We start from the raw sequence: 21388 nt of genomic DNA, 5'->3' as shown, positions 1-21388 counted from the left end.
ATGTGCGCGCGCGCGTGCGTGCGCGTGCGCGCGCGCGTGCGTGCGCGTGCGCGCGCGTGTGTGTGTGTGTGTGTGTGTGTGTGTGTGTGTGTGTGAAGAAAGAGGGGGCAGGGAGGCAAGAAGATACAGTGAGATATATGGGACAAATAGAGGAAAACAAAAGCTGGTATGATGTCACAAAAACTGAATAATGAAATTTTTGTGCACAAGAAGGAAGCTGAGAAGTGAGAAGACGGGGAATTTCTGTAGCAGGTCTGTATTAACCCTATCGGCAGTGGCACTTTCCCTTATTCCCTTTCTTATGTTAAGTCACTACGCTGCTGCTGTGGACTACTACTGTCCTGGTCCGGTAAATATAGGAGGATGGATCACTGTCCATCAGATGGACAAGGTGTTACACAGTACACAGGCATGGAGTAAAACAATTACTGGCAGAGCTTTAGTACAAAGATAGAGTTGTTCAAAAGTTTAGGCAGTAATCATTCCTCTTGATATGACCATCTGCTATTCAACACCTCAACTATTTGGCAAGTAGTGATCAATCATCTTATACAAATAATTATATTTTTTCCTGATTAATTTCATCTAGTTGTGGTTTCTGAGAGCAATAATTATTATATATAGAAGTTAAAGGGCACTTTTCTGTCCAGTTTCTCGAATTCAATATTCATTGAGATACCTTCTATAGTAACTTCACCAATATCAGTTATTTAGGCACTAATTTCTTGACTGTTACTATTTGTAAAAAATTAATCTATCCTTGTATCACCCATGGATTCAGCTTACTATAGAAATTCTTACTCTTGTGTCAGTTCCCACATATTTCGAATCTACAACATAGCTGTGCCTGTGTTGTTCAGAAGTACACAGCAATGTTGCTTCGGACATGAGAGCAGGCACTGCAATATCAAATTTAACTACCAACACCATGCAAGTGACTTTCAATTAAAATGTCTCTCCTGCACAGGATTATACTTAATGAATGTAAGAGTGAAAGTTGTAGACACATGGTTGATAACATATGGAAGTTTTGGACTGGCCATGAGTCGTACTTGGACAACCTAATGGTAAGACGACTGCTTGTGACAAGTGGGAAATCTGGGTTCGAGTCCCAGTCTGGCACACATTTTCAGTGTTGTCATTCCATTACACAGCTAATGGTTTTCCATATTCGTAACTGCAAATACATTTTATGCATTCTGAGTCTGTTACTTGGCCAACTGTCTGTAGGAAGTCCATACCATGCACCTACTACAGGAATGGTCAGTATGCTGGGTCTGTATTTTGGTGCTGCGAGCACAGGCCAGGAGCAATGAGTTGAGTGGATCTTAGCAGTGGCACACAGGGGAGAGCTTATGTAGGAGAGACAGCTGTTCTGGAAGCCACTAATTGACGCCAATGGATAGTGGGGCTCAAAGCTGTTTGCCACTGTGACGAGTTTTATGTGGGAGGGTACAAGAGTGGACAGTATGGATTGTAGCAGTGGTTTAAGAAATGTGGCAAACATTGTGTTCAGCAGCAGTGAATTATAATATTCCATCTAACTTTAATCTGTCTTGTCTTGTTAAGCAATGGACTAAGTTGAGCTATGTTATGAGAAATGCTGTGAATCTGTTCAAATCGGTTAATTTTGACCTCAAATTTGAATTGCAGAGGCATGTTAAGATCCGTCCTTGTTTTAAAATATTTTGGAATCTTAGTAATTCTACCTTTTAATAACATTGCTTGAATTTTTCTTAAAAGGTTGAAAATTATAATTGGTGTCGGTTGGCCAAGCTGTAGTGTTTTTAAGGATATTGTATCCAAAATAAGTTTGGCTTTAGTAAAGAATCCTTTATACACTGTTAGTGTGAAAAAAACAATTTAAGGTACTGTGATGTTCTTGGAAAATGAATATTTAATATAAGTGCAAACTATGTGTGAATTGGCCCAGCCCCCAGTTGTATTGGTATATTGTTTCAAGGGTGGGTTATTTTTGTGCATGGGTACAATTCTACACAGTGCAATACCATAATCAAAGAGTTACACAAGCTGTGCTGCTGAAAAATCTTTGACATTGACAATTTTGGCCTTAAAAAAAAATTCCCACCTGGTAAGTATCAGCTGGTTTCCCTGTGTTGATCTGGTAGATGCGCTGGAAAATGTTGAGTGCTTTATCTTTCTTGCCTCTCATTATGAGAAACTTGGGGCTCTCTGGCAGAAAGACAAGCAATACAGCAACAATGAAACTTGGTAGTGCACACATGAGGAGAAAGATGCGCCACGAGTTGTATGTAAATGAGGTTGAGTAATAACCTATTCCGGATGGTATAATGAGCCAGGCGAGACCTGTAACGAAAATAAGGTGTTGTTCATAAAATTGGAAGTTGGTTACACTTCTTACATATTGCTGATAAATACTACAACTCAATAGAAATTACATCAACAACATAATGAACATATTCACTTTTTTGTCTTAAGATATTTAATTGCTTGAATAATCTTGCTCCTTATTCATTTGTTGTCGCTGCATGTGATATAGCTGTCTCTTAACAGCAGCTTTTAAAGTTCTGCATACTTCTAGTACCAATGATATTTCAGTTTAACTTGCCAGCTATTGACAGGAAGTAGTTATTAAATCTTTTGAATAACTACAGCAGATCACTAACAGAAATTACGTAATACATTGAGTACCCACCTTCTGCCCTGATACTTCTTTCAGGACTAACTCTTTAGTTTTAATTTTATTCTGGAAGCTTCCTATTCATTTGGTGCAATGCACTAGATTTGTCTGTTAATTCTTCACTACTTTGCAGTTTTGCCTGTAGTGAAATTCTGTAACTTGGCTGGTACTATGCTTTGTGTTACAATCCAGATCTCATTTGCCAGTAGTTGTTATTCTAACGCTATTAATTATTTAGACTGATTGCCTGTTTGTCTTCTAGTTTTGTTTGCTGTATTTTAATATATTTACTTATTTATTAACACTGTCAGGAAAAGAGATTGCTACTCACCATAAAGATGACCCATTGAGTTGCAGACAAGCAAAATAAAAATAATGTTACACGTTATAGCTTTTGGCGAATGTGTGCATGAGGTGCACTTGCTTGCATGAATGAGCATGTGTTTTCTTTGCTGAAGAAGGCTTTGGCTGAAAGTCATAATGTGTAACACTATTTTTGTTGTGCCCATCTGTGACTCAATAGGTCATCTTTATGGTGAGTAGCAATCTATCCTAATATTGCTGACATTCCTACCTGGGGTTACCACTGTTTTATGTATTTAGTTATTTGCCTCCAGCATGTGACAAAACAGGTATGAGCTTAACGTATAACATTATACATATAATTCTTACATTCTTGCATTCATACACTGTAGATTTAAAATACACATGTTCTTAAGTTATGCAGGTACATTTAATAAAAAAGAATCCAAGTAGCACAACACTTTAGATTTTTTTTCAAGTAGTGTGTATTGTAGACTTCTTTACAAGTGTGGGCTTTCAGACTGGCTTTAAATGACTGCATTGAAAGTGGATCCACATATCTAAATCTTTCATTTCTACACTGGCATATGACTGTCTTGATTCTTTTGATGTTAATATCTGAGAGGCCACCAGTAATTTTACTTACTGTGTGATCCAGTAAGACTCTTTCTCCCAGAGAATAAAAAAAAAGTTAATAGGGAAATTCTGACTCAAAATTAACATGATGTCTTTATAAAGGACTATGCATAGAGTAGTGTCAAAGCCTGGAGACAATTTTGAACTAGAATATCCAGGAAGTATTACAGTTAAAAGCATTTCCCTTGATAATTCACATACCCCATCCAGAAAGGATTACAGTTAAAAGAATTTCCCTTGATAATTCACATACTCCTGCACAGCCTCAGAATATATGTTCTGCATAATGGAAAGTCCTTATTGTTGTTCTGTGTAATGTTCTGGCATGTCAACACTTCTGAAGGAAACAATAAATGAGGGTTGGAACTTACATAGTGGCAACTATTTATTCACAACTGATACAAAAGAGTTACACGTTTGCACCTGTTATTGTCCTTCAAGAAAGATATAATATTCCTTCTCAATATAAATAATGTTCTAAGACACAAATTATGTCAAGAGTCAAGATCTACCAGCTATTCATCTAGCTCATCTATAATTCCACTCATATTTTGATAAAACAAACTCAGCAAGCCTTCTGATCTGCATTTCCTATTTACTGAATTAATTTCTACCAGTAAGACAATCTTCCTCAAGCAGTGATGCCTCTTAACTGACTTCATCCTGAAAAAAGATCCTGCTCTTTTACACATTATCTCTGTAACTGGGTTGAGGGAGAGTCCAGATCTACCCACTTCACTATCACCTATAAGATTATCATAGTACTCTTTCCCAGTCTTTGGATACTCTGTACTGGCACCATTAAAAAGGCAAACCTTAGCAGTCAACACACTTTCAGGTCCCATATTAGCTTTCTGTACAGCACTGTGAAGATGTGGCTGATGGTAATACCCAGTGGCGTAGGGTGAGGGGAGACTTTGAGACTTAGTCTCCGCTGTATTCGTGCTTAAAAAATATGCAATAGTAATTCATAACAAAAATATAAACAACTTTCTACTAAGAGCACTAAATGTGTGAAGACATCAGTTTTGTAGCGCATGCCGCCACACCCTGAGTGTTGGTGTATCTGCTTGCTTGAGACTCAACTGCTCTCAGTCTCCACATCCCTTCCCTTACCTGGCTGTGTGCTCCTGCGTGCTCTAGTGGCATTCTCGGCTCCCCTCCACTTCCCCTTCCACGAAGGCCGGTGTGCTGCACTTGCTAGCACGTATTGAGACTAGTCTCTGCCGCTTCTATGCTGGCTTTTAACACGGAAGTGAACAGTCGTGCGGTTTGTGTTCATAGTCATTCTTGTGTGATTTTAGTGCATATTTTCGTTGTGTTACCAAGATGAGCGAGCTAGCAACTGAACACCTTATAGAATTTTTATTTAAAACGCCTTTTCTACATTAACGTATGAAAAAAGTGCAAATTGAAGGACAAACGACCTACTCCTACATTCAGTGTAGTTTTAAGTGAAGCCAAACAAAAATGCACTTTTCAGACAGCCTGGTACGAAAGGTATGCTTGGCTGACTGCGAATGCAGTTAATAACAGATTATATTGTTATATATATCCTCTGTTTGGTGGTGAAAAGGAATGATGCAATGAGGGCATTTGTACAATAAAGATCTTTGACAGGAAAGCACAAACACATCAGATATTAAAACGTCACCTGCAGAACAAAGAACCATTTCAGTTATTGGGCAAAAGTAGAATTGAGCACGCCCTTTCTGAAGCCACTCATCTGACAGCAATAAAATACAACAAATAAGTTGTATCCATCAGGAGAGTATTGGCTTGTCTTATTCAGGCAATTGTATTTCTTTGTAAACCAGAACTAGCGTTTTGCGGCTATCGAGAAGACGAATCCTCAAGCAACAAAGGTTGTTGTTGTTGTGGTCTTCAGTCCTGAGACTGGTTTGATGCAGCTCTCCATGCTACTCTATCCTGTGCAAGCTTCTTTATCTCCCAGTACCTACTGCAACCTACATCCTTCTGAATCTGCTTAGTGTATTCATCTCTTGGTCTCCCCCTACGATTTTTACCCTCCACACTGCCCTCCAATACTAAATTGGTGATCCCTTGATGCCTCAGAACATGTCCTACCAATCGATCCCTTCTTCTGGTCAAGTTGTGCCACAAACTCCTCTTCTCCCCAATCCTATTCAGTACCTCCTCATTAGTTATGTGATCTACCCATCTAACCTTCAGCATTCTTCTGTAGCACCACATTTCGAAAGCTTCTATTCTCTTCTTGTCCAAACTATTTACTGTCCATGTTACACTTCCATACATGGCTACACTCCATACAAATACTTTCAGAAATGAATTTCTGACACTTAAATCTATACTCGATGTTAACAAATTTCTCTTCTTCAGAAACGATTTCCTGGCCATTGCCAGTCTACATTTTATATCCTCTCTACTTCAACCATCATCAGTTATTTTGCTCCCCAAATAGCAAAACTTCTTTACTACTTTAAGTGTCTCATTTCCTAATCTAATACCCTCAACATCACCCGACTTAATTCGACTACATTCCATTATCCTCATTTTGCTTTTGTTGATGTTCATCTTATATCCTCCCTTCAAGACACCATCCATTCCGTTCAACTGCTCTTCCAAGTCCTTTGCTGTCTCTGACAGAATTACAATGTCATCGGCAAACCTCAAAGTTTTTATTTCTTCTCCATGGATTTTAATACCTACTCCGAATTTTTCTTTTGTTTCCTTTACTGCTTGCTCAATATACAGATTGAATAACATTGGGGAGAGGCTACAACCCTGTCTTACTCCCTTCCCAACCACTGCTTCCCTTTCATGTCCCTCGACTCTTATAACTGCCATCTGGTTTCTGTACAAATTGTAAATAGCCTTTCGCTCCCTGTATTTTACCCCTGCCACCTTTAGAATTTGAAAGAGAGTATTCCAGTTAACATTGTCAAAAGCTTTCTCTAAGTCTACAAATGCTAGAAACGTAGGTTTGCCTTTTCTTAATCTTTCTTCTAAGATAAGTCGTAAGGTTAGTATTGCCTCACGTGTTCCAACATTTCTACGGAATCCAAACTGATCTTCCCCGAGGTCAGCTTCTACTAGTTTTTCCATTCGTCTGTAAAGAATTCGCGTTAGTATTTTGCAGCCGTGGCTTATTAAACTGATAGTTCGGTAATTTTCACATCTGTCAACACCTGCTTTCTTTGGGATTGGAATTATTATATTCTTCTTGAAGTCTGAGGGTATTTCGCCTGTTTCATACATCTTGCTCACCAGATGGTAGAGTTTTGTCAGGACTGGCTCTCCCAAGGCCGCCAGTAGTTCCAATGGAATGTTGTCTACTCTGGGGGCCTTGTTTCGATTCAGGTCTTTCAGTGCTCTGTCAAACTCTTCACGCAGTATCGTATCTCCCATTTCATCTTCATCTACATCCTCTTCCATTTCCATAATATTGTCCTCAAGTACATCGCCCTTGTATAGACCCTCTATATACTCCTTCCACCTTTCTGCTTTCCCTTCTTTGCTTAGAACTGGGTTTCCATCTGAGCTCTTGATATTCATACAAGTGGTTCTCTTATCTACAAAGGTCTCTTTAATTTTCCTGTAGGCAGTATCTATCTTACCCCTAGTAAGATAAGCCTCTACATCCTTACATTTGTCCTCTAGCCATCCCTGCTTAGCCATTTTGCACTTCCTGTCGATCTCATTTTTGAGACGTTTGTATTCCTTTTTGCCTGCTTCATTTACTGCATTTTTATATTTTCTCCTTTCATCAATTAAATTCAATATTTCTTCTGTTACCCAAGGAGTTCTACTAGCCCTCGTCTTTTTACCTATTTGTTCCTCTGCTGCCTTCACTACTTCATCCCTCAAAGCTACCCATTCTTCTTCTACTGTATTTCTTTCCCCCATTCCTGTCAATTGTTCCCTTATGCTCTCCCTGAAACTCTGTACAACCTCTGGTTCTTTCAGTTTATCCAGGTCCGATCTCCTTAAATTCCCACCTTTTTGCAGTTTCTTCAGTTTTAATCTACAGGTCATAACCAATAGATTGTGCTCAGAGTCCACATCTGCCCCTGGAAATGTCTTACAATTTAAAACCTGGTTCCTAAATCTCTGTCTTACCATTATATAATCTATCTGATACCTTTTAGTATCTCCAGGGTTCTTCCATGTATACAACCTTCTTTCATGATTCTTAAACCAAGTGTTAGCTATGATTAAGTTGTGCTCTGTGCAAAATTCTACCAGGCGGCTTCCTCTTTCATTTCTTAGCCCCAATCCATATTCACCTACTACGTTTCCTTCTCTCCCTTTTCCTACACTCGAATTCCGGTCACCCATGACTATTAAATTTTCGTCTCCCTTCACTATCTGAATAATTTCTTTTATTTCATCATACATTTCTTCAATTTCTTCGTCATCTGCAGTGCTAGTTGGCATATAAACTTGTACTACTGTAGTAGGTGTGGGCTTCGTATCTATCTTGGCCACAACAATGCGTTCACTAAGCTGTTTGTAGTAGCTTACATGCGTTCCTATTTTCCTATTCATTATTAAACCTACTCCTGCATTACCCATATTTGACTTTGTGTTTATAACCCTGTAGTCACCTGACCAGAAGTCTTGCTCCTCCTGCCACCGAACTTCACTAATTCCCACTATATCTAACTTTAACCTATCCATTTCCCTTTTCAAATTTTCTAACCTACCTGCCCGATTAAGGGACCTGACATTCCACACTCCGATCCATTACAAAGGTACAAAGGTAACTATCTGGAATTGTTGGATTTACTAGCTCAAGGAGAGCAGTTAATCCGAGAGCATCTGTCATCATCTTCAACCTTTAAGGGAACTTCTCCAGATATACAGAATGATGTAATAGAAATGATAACTTTGGCAGTTAATGAGAAATAAAAATCTGAAATTCAGCACTGCAATTTCATTTCGATTCAGGCTGATGAAACTTTAGACGTGTCATGCAAGAGTCAAATGAGCATAATATTCAGGTACTGTATTGCAGACAAAATTGAGGAAAGATTCGCTGGATTTTACGATGTTTCTGGAGATAAAACTGTTGAAGGTTTGTCAAACATTATTCATGCAGTATTGAAAGAATGGAATGTGGTAGGAAAAGTGGTTAGTCAAACATATGATGGCACTTCAGTAATGGCGGGCAGAGAAAGAGGACTACAACAATTTGTGAAGCAGTTCTGTCTCTATGAGCTGTTTATTCATTGTTACGCACACCAACTGAATTTGGTACTGTTACATGCCTCCAAAATCATGCGACAAGTACGCGTGTTTGTAAGTGATCTTACTGCATTCCATTCGTTTTTCAGCAAATCATCAAAAAGAAGTGTATTGCTAACTGAGAAAGGATTTAAACTGCCAGACGCGAGCAACACTCGCTGGAACTTTCATTCCAGGGCAGTTTCAAGAACATCTAGTCATTTCTCAGGGCTATATAGTGATTTTAATTATATATTTGATGATACAGACTCTCAGTGGGACCCAGAATCTTTGAGGTGTGCTGTGGGAATGAAACGATGGATGGATGATCCTACGTTTGTCTACTTGCTTTGCTTCTACCGAGGGTGCTTGGTTTATGTTGATCATCTCTTTAATGTTCTTCAGTCAAAATCTGTCAGTATAACTGCTTGCCACGATGAAATAAGAACTGTTTTGAGAAACTTACGACAATTAAGAACAGAAACATTCGTTGATGAATGCATTAAATGCAGCTTGTGTTTGAATGGCAATTTATCATTCTGTGACAGTCAAAAGACATCTCTCAGGGCACTAACTTATGAGACACTGGATTTTCAAATTGTTCAGATGGAAAGAAGGTTGCCCCAAATTCAGTTTGTTGAACTTTTGAGCGAAAAATGTTTCCTGAACTATCAAAAAGAATTCCCAAAGTTGAAACTGCTTCAATTATTGGAACTGTATTCTTCTTTCAAACAAGAACAACTTGAAAATGAACTGTGTAACATAAACACTGATGAGAAAAAACACTTATCTCCAAGAATCCTCTTAAAGTACATTGTCAACAACGATTTAGACTCCGTTTATGAAGAAACTTCGAAGTTCCTGCGTTTGGTTTTGACCCTACCCGCAACTGCAGCAAGCAGTGAACAAAGCATGAGTGCTCTTAAACGAGTGAAGAATTATTCATTACGCCGCGAGAAGTTGAAATGCACTTCCAGTGAAGAATTATTTAAGGAATTCAATGTCCAACATCCGGCTGTCGTTTTTGAGCACGTTAGCCATAGAAAAGACACTACCTGGAGAGCTATCTAGTGATCAGATCTTTCTAGACCGAGTTATAGACTTATTGGTGGAAAGAAAAGACAGGCGCATTGCACTCATGTACAAGAAAATATAAGTGCTTCTTCTCTTGCTGCTGGGGTTCTATAAATTTGTCATCGTTTCTTGAACAAGTTATTATTATTATTATTATTATTAGTGGTGGTGATAGTGGTAGTGGTAGTAGTAGTAGTAGCTGTTGTTTTATTTGATGCATTTTGTTTCATTTGTTTAAATTATTGTTTATTGTACTATTTTGTCTCCCTATAATAATTGCAGAGTCTCCCCAACCTTTACAACCATGCTACGCCACTGGTAATACCAGGATGACCATAAAGAGCGAATGTTAGTGGTGTCTATCAGCAAAAACCCTGACCCAGTTATTGCCTACGTCCTAAGCCCTGTCCCAATCAAGACAGATGCCAGCCCTGCCCACTTTCAGTGACTGATCTTTGTTAGCAGAGTCCTTCCACAATGTCTCTTTAAGTGTTCTGTCAACTTTCTGAGATCTGCAAGCTGATTAAAACTGTTGATGGATAACACCTACTGCAACTGTGGGCTTGCACCAACCCATAATGCTATCTACAAGGCATGTTCAGAAAGTAAGTGTGCCAGATTTTTGTATTTCCTTAGAAAAAGTGTATTGAAAAAATTACAGAATATTATTGATAAACTTGTTGACTGTTTTTCCACAGAATTGCCATCCCATTCAATGCATGTGGTGAGCAGTGGCATAAGCTTCCTTATGCCCTCAAAGAGCTCTCTTGCCAGCTCCCACCTCCAAGTCAGAACCTCTTTCTGTACCTGCTCGTTGGTTGAAAATTTAATTCCACTCAAGCGTGCCTTCGGGGAGTTGAAAAGATGATAATCTGAAGGCGTCAACCTAATGAATCCAAGAGCATATTGTTGGCTAAGCCTCTAGTCAGAATTCATCTCTTTTTGTTTTGAATGCTCCTTTGAGATTTTTTGGGTCTCAAAATATTGTTGTGCATTGATGGTCTTCCCCTGAGGCAGAAAACTGACCAAAACTATGCCTTCTGGGTCCCAAAACAATGAGCCCATGATTTTTTTCTGAAATTATAGTTTTGTATTTTTTGTCAGACAGGGAATTGGTGTGATGCCATTGAGATAACTGTTTTTTGTCTCAGGCATTTCATCTTAAGTCACAGCAGAACTCATAAAATCTCCACTTTCCAATTCAAGTCATTCATGAAACTACTGACCTGATTTTTCTTTAGCTGCTCTGTCAACTGTTTTGGGACCTATCTTGTGCACAGTTTCCAGTATTTTGGTGTTTTTGTGAGTGTCTCACATAAGAGAATTCTGAAGAGTCATGGAATTATTGCAGAAATTTCATCCACTTTCAACTAGTGGCCTTCATGAACAATTTCCTCGATTTTTGCACCAATTCTTCAGTCAAAATGAAGGTCTTCCAATCCTCCATTCATGGTGAACTTTTGCTCTGCCTCCACTAAACTCTCTACACCACTTGAACAACAATCCTTCTATTCATAACACAATTGCTGTAAACTGATTTGACGCATGAAGACATTTCTTTAGGTGTTAGGAAGCAGATTACAGTACATGGCTTGCACTTGGCACGATTTGTTACTGACTTTTCTCACAAAACTGGAGACTACAATGTGAGTTAACATACTACCGTGTTTCTGCAATACTTGCTCTAGTCAGTACTGACAACCCTCCGAAAATAAAAGAAACCAAAGCCTGTCACAGTCACAGTACACTTACTTTCTGAACATGTCTCATAACTACAGAAGGATGCTCTTCTTAATGTTTACTGTATATTTGTAGGCTTTGCAGTTTCGGTCAGATCCAGTAAAATTTTTCTGTCATGTTATGAAATGATGAACAAATATTTCAGGATATGCTATGTGTGTTGGTGCCTCACTCCTTTCAAATGTAATACACAGAATATGTTTCCAATACTGACTTCCTATTGGAGAAAATTTTCAGAAGGATTATCTTCAAATATAAAGATTTTTTAGAATTATATGGTGTCCAGAAACAACAACATTTTTATACTCACATGCAACAAACAAGTTTCCCAGTGTCCAGAAAGCAGCCATGAAGCTAAGCATAGAACCTCTTTTAGCCTTGGGTTGAAATTCTGCAAAGTAAGACCAAATGACAGGTCCACTTCCACCCAGTCTGCAAGAAAACAGATCACACAAAAATGATGAGATAACAAGGAAACAGCAAACTATGGTCTATAGCACGTGTCACTGATGGTTATATAAAATGATAGCACAGTGTGTGCAGCTGGCACAATGTAGGGTCACAAGAAAGGTGTGTGTGTGTGTGTGTGTGTTTGTACGTGTGCGCGCGCGCGCGTGCGCTCGCGTGTGCACGCTCTCTTTGATTTCTAAATTATCTAAATAAAGTCTGTTCATATGTGAAGGCTGTCAGCAGCACCAAAGATGGTGTCCAGACACTCATGAATGATACAAGTACTGAAACTGAGATAGAAAATCAAAAGGAGAAATGCTGAACTTTGCAATCAAATTTCCTTTACAAAGGAAAAACCAGGATTACTTGATCAGTTCAATTCTTGGACCATTGCAAAGATAAATGATAGAGACATTAGTTACAATGGCATTTAGAAACAACTAAATCACTAAAAGTGGTAAGGTTCCAGAGCCTGATGGAATCCCTGTCAGAATCTATATAGAATTTCAAGCTGAGTTAGCCTCTCTTTTAACAATATACTTCAGATCCCTCAAAAAGAAAACTGTACCCTATGGTTGGAAGAAAGCACAGATCACACCTTTCTACAAGAAGGTATTAGGCATAATCTACTACCGCATTGCCCAATGTAAGTGCCACTCACTTGTTGAAGATTAGAACAATTCTGAGCTCAAACTTAATGAGGTATTTTAAGTAAAATGGTCTCCTTTGTACCAACCAGCAAGGATCTGAACACAATGTTCATGAGAAACCCAACTCATGGTTTCCTTGCAATGACATCCTGAAAACCATGGGTCAAGGCATTCAGGTAGATGCAATATTTTTGAATTTCTAAAAGCATTTGACTCATTATCACACCAACACTTACTACCAAAGTACAATCATTTGCAGTATTGCACAAAATGTGTCACTGGATTGAGGAATTCTTGGTAGGTAGGGTCATTCTTGGATGCAGGGTCATTGACAGATATAAAAGTAACATCAGGCATGGCTTAGGGATTTGAGTGTAGGGACCCTCGCTGTTCATACTGTATATTTATGACCTGACAGCCAATATTAATAGTACTTCACATCATTTGTAGATCATACAGTTTTCTAAAATGAAGTAACATCTGAAAAGGATACATAAATATTCAATCAGATGTTGATAAGATTTTAAAGTGGTTCAAAGATTGGCAATTTGGTTTTCAACATTCAGAAATGGAAAATTGTGCACTTCACAAAACTGAAAATCATAGCACCCTACAACTATAATATTAACGAGTAACACTTGGAATCAGATAACTCATACAAACACCCAGGTGTAACAATTTGTGGGGACATGAGATGGAATGATCATATACGCTCACTCAAACAAAGTAGGTGGATGACTTTGGTTTACTGGTAGGACACTGTGAAAATTCAATAAGTCAACAAAATACTCATGTCACCAATCTTAGAACACTGCTCAAGTGTGTGGGATCCATACCAAACAGGACCACATTGGGATATTGAATACATACAAAGAGGGCAGCATGAGTGGCCACAGGTTTGTTTGACCCACAGGAGAGTGTCATGGAAATGCTGGAAACTCTGAACCATAAAATTATGAGACAGACTTACTGGCCAGTACTTTACATCCAGGGGGCAAAATGTTGACACTGCCGAAATAAATATGTGAAAGTATACAAGCAACCCTAGCTTTCAGAACTAATAATTCTTTCTTCAGGAAGGAGAGAGGAATACATTGGAAGGTTGAAAGGGAAGGGCCCATCAATCAGACCCCAGGATGAGAGAGAGAGAGAGAGAGAGAGAGAGAGAGAGAGAGAGAGAGAGAGAGAGAGAGACCAACCAAAATTGGCAGACCTTCTCAGCTAGTCTGTGAAAGCCAACTTACAAAGTTTCAAAAACCATTTGTAAGCAAGTGATCTACAAATATTCTACAGCCCCCCTATGTAATACTCCTGTAGAGACTCCAGACACAAAATTAGACCAATTACAGAGGTATTTAAGCAATGATTCTTCCTGCTCTCCATACACTAACAGACCAGTCTTCACACTGTGGAAACAATAAAAACTGCAATGACCAATTGTGCTGAAAAATCATCTGTACTGCAGATGGCACACAGTAACATGAACAACAGCGTATGCTATTAATAAAAATAAAGGGAACCACCCTGATAGTGGAGAAACATCTGCATAACATTTATGAAAGCAAAAAGAACAAACTATGGTTTTCCTAAATCTTTTCAAGTAAGGAATTTTTATAACTTCACACAGATATAATGAGCTGTGTACATACTGGCAAAGCAAGATCTGTTCTGTGTCAACATTACAATGCACAGAATTTACATCCCTGAGCCCAAATATCCGAATAAATCATAGAAGGTGTGGCTTTGTTTTTGAATACTGTGGCCTGGGGGTTTTCAATTTCCTGCTTGATGTCTACTGGTAGTCTGATATAGACTTTTTGCCAGAGTAAAGAACTCCATTCTGAGCCCCAGATAGGGATGCATAGTCTACCTAAAAATGATTTTCACTTCTATTACTGCAGCTCTTAATTGTACAGTATCCTAAATTCACTCTTGTTATTAATCACTAGAGCCATTAAGCTGACTACACAGTGCCACTGGAAACATGTTTTTGTTGCACGCATGTTTCCTGCCCTACTTCACAACATGTTTGCAACATAATTTCTTGTTAAGGTTTCTGTTCACACTGGCAGTTAACATTTATTGAGTCATGTTCACATTGTCTTCATCTTTTTTTCTCATGGTGTGGTACCACTGTTTGCTACACTATTTCTAGTCACAAGGAAACCATACTGACATGTGATACTGCACTTTGTACATATGGTACTACCATTTGTTACAAAGAAGACAGGAAAGTAATTCCAGTAAATCACAGATTTCTGACACTCATTGTTCTTCAGCAACTGGTGATTCATTTAAGAGCATAGCACATTTATTTCACACTTCAAAGCGAGGCATATCTCAGATAGTATTTGAAGTCTATGGAGCACTGGTTAGAAGACTGAAGGTTTGTGTAAAGATAATTGTAACTGAATATAATTGTAATGTAATGTAACTGTAGCAAGTATTTTATTCAGTGCTGTCAACTACAGTACATACCATCATCAAAGACCACTGCTGCTATATCTTCAATGTTACATGTTGTGAATAACAGAAGAACCTGTACTTTTCATTGCTGCTGCCAGTTTCACTCTCACTGAAGGCACTGTAATTCTGCTTCAAAAATCACTTGATGGATTCTGTTTATTGCTGCCCTCTACAGTGGTGGCAGAAAAACACTAGTGCCATGCAGTGGCGATATGCATTCTGTACCAATACTGCCATGCATAACCGTTTCTGTGCTTCAAATATGTTGCAAACATTGATCACAGAGTATTTGCTAGAAACATGGTTGCAAATACTGCTGGAAATTATTTTCCAAACTTCAGTGTGAATGTGGCTTTATGGAGTAAATCTACTGAGTTATTTCAAACAATGGAAACTCCAGGCTGGAATAGCAACAATATTAGGAAAAGGATAGATTGCTACTCATTGTAAAGATGACACATTGAGTTGCAGACAAGCATCATAAAAGGACTGTTACACATTATAGCTTTCAGCTAAAGCCTTCTTCAGCAAAGAAATACACACACACACACACACACACACACACACACACACAAGCAGGAGCACCTCATGCACACAGGACTGCTACTACTGGCAGCTTTGACTGTTCAGAAATTCTGGTGATAGCAGTCATACATGCATGAGGTGTGGGTACTTGTGTGAATGTGTGTATGTTTTCTTTGCTGAAGAAGGCTTTAGCTGAAAGCTGTAATGTATTTGTCTTTTCATTGTACATGTCTGCAACTCAACAAGTCATCTCTATTGTCTTATAAGTGTATTAAATGATTTCTTGAATTAACAACATTGACACATAAGAAATGCCTATAGGCATTTCAGTCAGTAGTTGATGTTCCTTATAACTGTTTATTTATCCGTCTTCATTAGTTGCATGAGCTACAATGCTATGTAGCTTAAAAGAACAGTCTATCAAATAAGAGGGGTATATCTGTGTGTGTTTACTGTAAAAAAAATGAGTTTTGAACCATTAAAATAAGAATGTAGCTAATGAGAGATATTCATTGTTCCTGAACAACTCTAATTATAGTGATTGTCACACTGGAAGGTGGTCAAGTTGGAAAGCATTCTGCACATCTACCTCCACCAACTGCTGGCAGTCAATGGGATTTAGTCACCTTTTGTGTTTACTGTATGGACTAACAACAGACAGTAATAACTGCTCTCCTTTGGACTGGACAATTCATAGCATTTTACTCTCAAGGAGCCTTCCACTGTGACTTGGTGTCTAGGTAAAACGACATTTGCAACAACTTGTTTAGATTACTTTTGGTGTCGATCAGAATCAAGAAGAGATTAATGTTGCAAATGATGTACTTAATGGTAATTTGACCAGAAATAATATATACTGGTACAACAAATGGCAATAAGCATACAAAGATACTGAAAGTTTGATTTAGGGCATTTTTTTACAAGTATATCAAATTTGTAAGTAATTTATAACAAAGTGTAATATGTTAATACATACGCAGCACCATTGAGAAACCGGAACAGCATGAAAAATATATAGTCTTGGCAGAAGCTTGATGCAACTATACACAGCGCATTCATCACAGATATGACAATGAGAACTTTTTTCCTTCCCAGTGAGTCAGCTGCTGATCCCCATACATAAGCACCAGCCATCATACCTAAAAAACAACTGAGTATAAAGTCTGCACCAACTACCTTTTCATGAATTGTGACGTGCCAAATTTCATCTGTAGTGATATTTTTTTACCTGTATTATGTACAAAACGGTACTAGAAAAAATACAACAAAACTCAAGACATTTTATTGTTTAGGACATTGTTACATTAGCACTGTCTGTAACTCCTACTGTAATATGTCTAGTAAACAAATTAAAATTCAAAATTTTTATGGCGGAAAAATGATGTATAAGACCAAAACGTTGTGTCTACTCACAGTTGGTAGAAACTGGAGTATCTATAACAGGTATAACAGAGAATAAACAAAAAAAGACTGTCATATCTTAAGGTTTAGAATGGGTATTTTTTTTCATTATGAGTGAAGACAATATGCGAATGCAGAGAGAGAGAGAGAGAGAGAGAGAGAGAGAGAATGAGAAAGGGGAGCACTATCCTGTATGTTACCCTGGATTCTCAATTTCTTGCTGGCATTCATCCATTCATTATTTGTAGCTCTTCTTGTTAGATAAAAATACAGTTTTAGCAACTTGTAACTTTGTGCTCTTACTTTTCATATATTTTTATGAGATATGACACAATGTGGATGAAAAGGTTTATGAGTTGATGAGTACTAGTGGTAGTGTACTTGTCACTATCATGCTACAAACTAGTCCTCCTTCAGTCTGAATAGGGATTTCTTAGAAAGGAAGTTGAATAGGCGTTAAGGCTAGACCTAGTAGAGAGAAGCAAAATCAAATGAAATGAAAGGAATGGAGAGCATACTGGTCAGATAATTAAAGGATATTGGCATCACCTGTGATGCATGTGTTTGCAGTGTTGTGAACAGAAGGTGATCAAGGGTTTTGTAATCTTGCCAGATATATTGACGGATGTCTCATATTACCAATACGTCACACTACAGCTGCTGTGAGTGGGCACCAACACGCCACTTCTGGCACGTGGGTGGCATGGATCTGCCAGCCAGCCAATTCAAGGGTAAGGGGCTGCTGGCCCGGTCCCACTTCTGTTGGTTAGTGAATGTGATCATCTCCACAGCTGCCTGAAGTACTGACGATGACTCTGTACTACACTGGTTATTAGCTGAGCAATATGTATTACTAACTGGGCTCATTGGGATACTGGTATGGTGACATCTGCCTGCCACTGTTAACTTCTACTTTGGCAACCTGTGATACCATTCAGCTAAGGAATTAGTCTTGTCTACGAGTGGTTTCCACCACAATACTAATGCCGGTTTTTTGTTCATAGTCCTTGATGATTAACAGGATTAATCACACTCCTACACCGTGTTTAATATGTTTTGTGTTTCAGTGTAATCAAAAGTGTTTATAAATGGTTTTTGTGACCTAACATTGGGAAAACCAGAGCTATTACAAGCAACACAATGATAAACCATTCTTATTTAAACAGAAATGAAGCAATGCCAACTACAACTGCACATATTTATATAGTATGTCCATATAAAATCCTGATGATGAAACTGTGAGAATATCAGGACAATGTTGGACTGATAAATATGTGAAAATGAGTGAAACACAGATAGCCTTGGGAGATTGGGATGCTAACTGAAAACGAAGGAGTTCTGCAATAGGTTACAACCAACTGAAGCAAATACTGTCTTCCAGAATCACAAGAAAGGAGTGTATCTATGGAAACACTGGGACACATGGAAAGATATCAATTGCATTTAAATCAGGTCAGATGAAACATAAGAAACCTAATACTGGATTTCAGAGTACATTCAGATGAAAATACAAATTTGATTCACAATCTGGTAGTGATGAATGAGTGGCTAAAATCGAAAATAGGAGGAAAAAAAGAGGTAGATTACAAGAAATCTAACAGTGACACAGAACTGATCATAGTCATGCGGTTATGAGTCAAGATTTATAAACTGATTTTTGGAGTGCAAAGCACTCTCAGATGCAAACATACAATCATAACATAATATTCAAGTCAAGAACAGTAACATGAAGTTCAACATAATGAGGGAAAAAAGTACACAGTGATGCACATTACTAAAAATAAAGGACAAAATGAGATGAATTGGAAATTATTTCTAACACTGACGAACAGTCTAACTGAAAATTATTAGCTTATTTCAGTAGAAGAGAAGTGGAACTACAGGCTTCCATTAAGTTGTTGAGATGCATTTAGAATTAATAACAAGAATGGGAGGTGTAGGAGCTACAGTTATTAGATTTGGTGTAAAAAATTATCAACTTAGGATTTCCAAAACAAGCGTTCTCAGTTAAATTGCTGGTGAAGGCACAGGCAAAAAAACTAGAGAGCTACAGAATAAACAAAGGAAAGATGAAAATGATGAGCAGCTAGAGGAATGATAATAGTGACTTGCTAAAAAATCAAAACTGACAAAGACACGAAATAATTCTGCCATTTAGTAAACGGCATTATGGAAGATTGCTAATGCCAGCAGAATGGAGAAAGAGAAGAAAGTTTTCTGTGATGTAGTAGTCTTGCAACAATCAAGATCATCAGCTACTGTATTCACATTTCACAGCAGTCAAAGAATTCATGCACCAGTTACCACAGGCACTTTTGTTTGGCATCAAAGGTTGATTTTTCTCTTTTCTTTTTTTGTGACGTTCCATTAAAGTGACTGTGTGAGAACATTCTCATGAACAGAGACAGATTTGATAGCACCATCCTAGTGTTTAACTAATCACAAGGTCTTACAGAAGATTTTCTTTTACATTCTATATTCATTATTAAATGTTACATGATTGTTTATATTTCTTGTGCTATTTTGGCTTATTTGCTTGAACAAGCAAACACAGTTTGTTCAGATGGTTATTGCCTTAGCTGTGCTGACACTAGTGACCCCTACGTGATCAGCGCAGAAAAGCGAGAAGGAGCAGTACAAACTCTTTAGAGTAACCAAAGAATTTTTTTCAAGCTGTGAAAATGCATGACTCAGTGAGCACAGAAGGTCCATCAGTGTTGCAACTTGCCATGTGAATGCCACCATCTGGATTCACAATCCAGCACTCTAGTTTTCACAGGTAGAAGCAAGTTTCCACTGTGTGGGAATAACTACCGATTCACCAAATTTACTCTAGTGGTCAGTTGGCTGGACCACCATTACACAGCTTAAGTCAAAGACATATTACAGCACCTGCTGCACAATATTCTTATGAGAAACTCAAGACAGAATTGATCTGCCGAGTGTCCATATCACAAGAAGGGCATGTGACTGAAGTCCTAACACAGGATGCCATCAGAGACAAGAAGCTGTCACAATACCTGAGACATCTACACACGAAAGCCGATATGTAAACTGTACCCAACACCTTGCTATGTATGCTTCAGAGTAACCGTCTTCTGGATCAAGTTAAAGCTATATGAGCACCTCAGATGTAAATGCCATTATATGCTGTTGCATATCTGGCTGACAGGATTCAAGACACAATTATACCACCATCAATCAATGCACTAGTGGTGTGGCGCAACAGTGCTTCATCACTGGCAGCAATGCATGCAAATTATTATTGCCTGTCAGACAATGCTGAAGCTCTAGCTAAACAAATACATGATCTGCTGTCTCGTCACAACTCCAGCAATGGCAGAGGATAAGAGTTTGAAGGTCAGACAAGCAAGTAAACCTTACGTTGTGCTGCCCAAACACCAGTAGCAGTCAGATGTAGGTACACATGATTGCTGGACTTTTTTTATCTCAGAATCTTTACATTAGTCAGCTAAAGACCAGACAGAAATTCCTTTTGTATACTTTTGCTACATCTCACACAAGCTCTCCCCTTTGCAATGGAAATGGAGCACTTATGATCATCAGCTCCTTGTTATTTACAAACCAGTCAAATACTTTCAACCAGAGCTGGAAGCCAGAGAGTAGAACAACAACGTGTGTTCACCATCTGGAAATCATTATCAATTTCAGCACAGACATTCATCACGTTTCAGGTATTCAAAATGTAGTTGTTGACTGACTGTTACAAGTTAACACTGTAACAAATGTTATTGATATTGTCCTGTTTGCAGAGGCACAAGTATCTGATCACAAACTCCGCAAACTACTGAATGATGCATTGTCCACTCTCCAGTTACAACTTGTTGATGTTCCTGGTTCATATGTGAAGCTTTATAGGGAGATTCAAGTGGAAGGTCTTGCCTTTTCTGCCACACATATTTTGTAGTTACGAGGGGGCTCATGTGTGTCTTCAATTTCAGCACAGTACAAAATCCCATCATGTGTTCGTGCCAGCTGGAGATCTTCCAGACACATTTTTTGTGCATGTGCACATAATGTAGTACGCTCACTTCCACCATTCAGTGGTCACTGTTATCAGTTGACTGCAAGTGACCGTTTCACCCATTGCCAGAAGATATACCAGTTATTAAGATACTGGCAAAAGTACAAGACTTTGCCTTTATGTTAAAGTGGGTTTCATGCTTTGTTTGTCCACTGCATATCACCACAGAATATGGCTGACAATTCAAATTGGTGTTATTTACTCAGTACGTTCTGTGGCGCTCTCCAT

General features: G+C 38.4%; 1 protein-coding gene across 1 annotated transcript in view; it reads right to left on the bottom strand.

Moving 5' to 3' along the window:
* The window catches only part of LOC126199086 (synaptic vesicle glycoprotein 2B), a 388030-nt gene that overhangs the window by 19812 nt on the left and 346830 nt on the right, over window positions 1-21388 (bottom strand). The window contains exons 6-8 of the mRNA XM_049935833.1: window positions 16691-16853; window positions 11934-12055; window positions 2090-2328 (exon numbers count right to left, since the gene is read on the bottom strand). Coding sequence (XP_049791790.1) covers window positions 2090-2328; window positions 11934-12055; window positions 16691-16853 — 524 coding nt within the window. The remainder of the gene's footprint in view (window positions 1-2089; window positions 2329-11933; window positions 12056-16690; window positions 16854-21388) is intronic.

This window comes from Schistocerca nitens, chromosome 8 (genome assembly GCF_023898315.1).
Source record: "Schistocerca nitens isolate TAMUIC-IGC-003100 chromosome 8, iqSchNite1.1, whole genome shotgun sequence".
Taxonomy (NCBI): domain Eukaryota; kingdom Metazoa; phylum Arthropoda; class Insecta; order Orthoptera; family Acrididae; genus Schistocerca; species Schistocerca nitens.
Note: the sequence above shows the minus strand (reverse complement) of the source record. Positions and strands in the feature narration are given on the sequence as shown.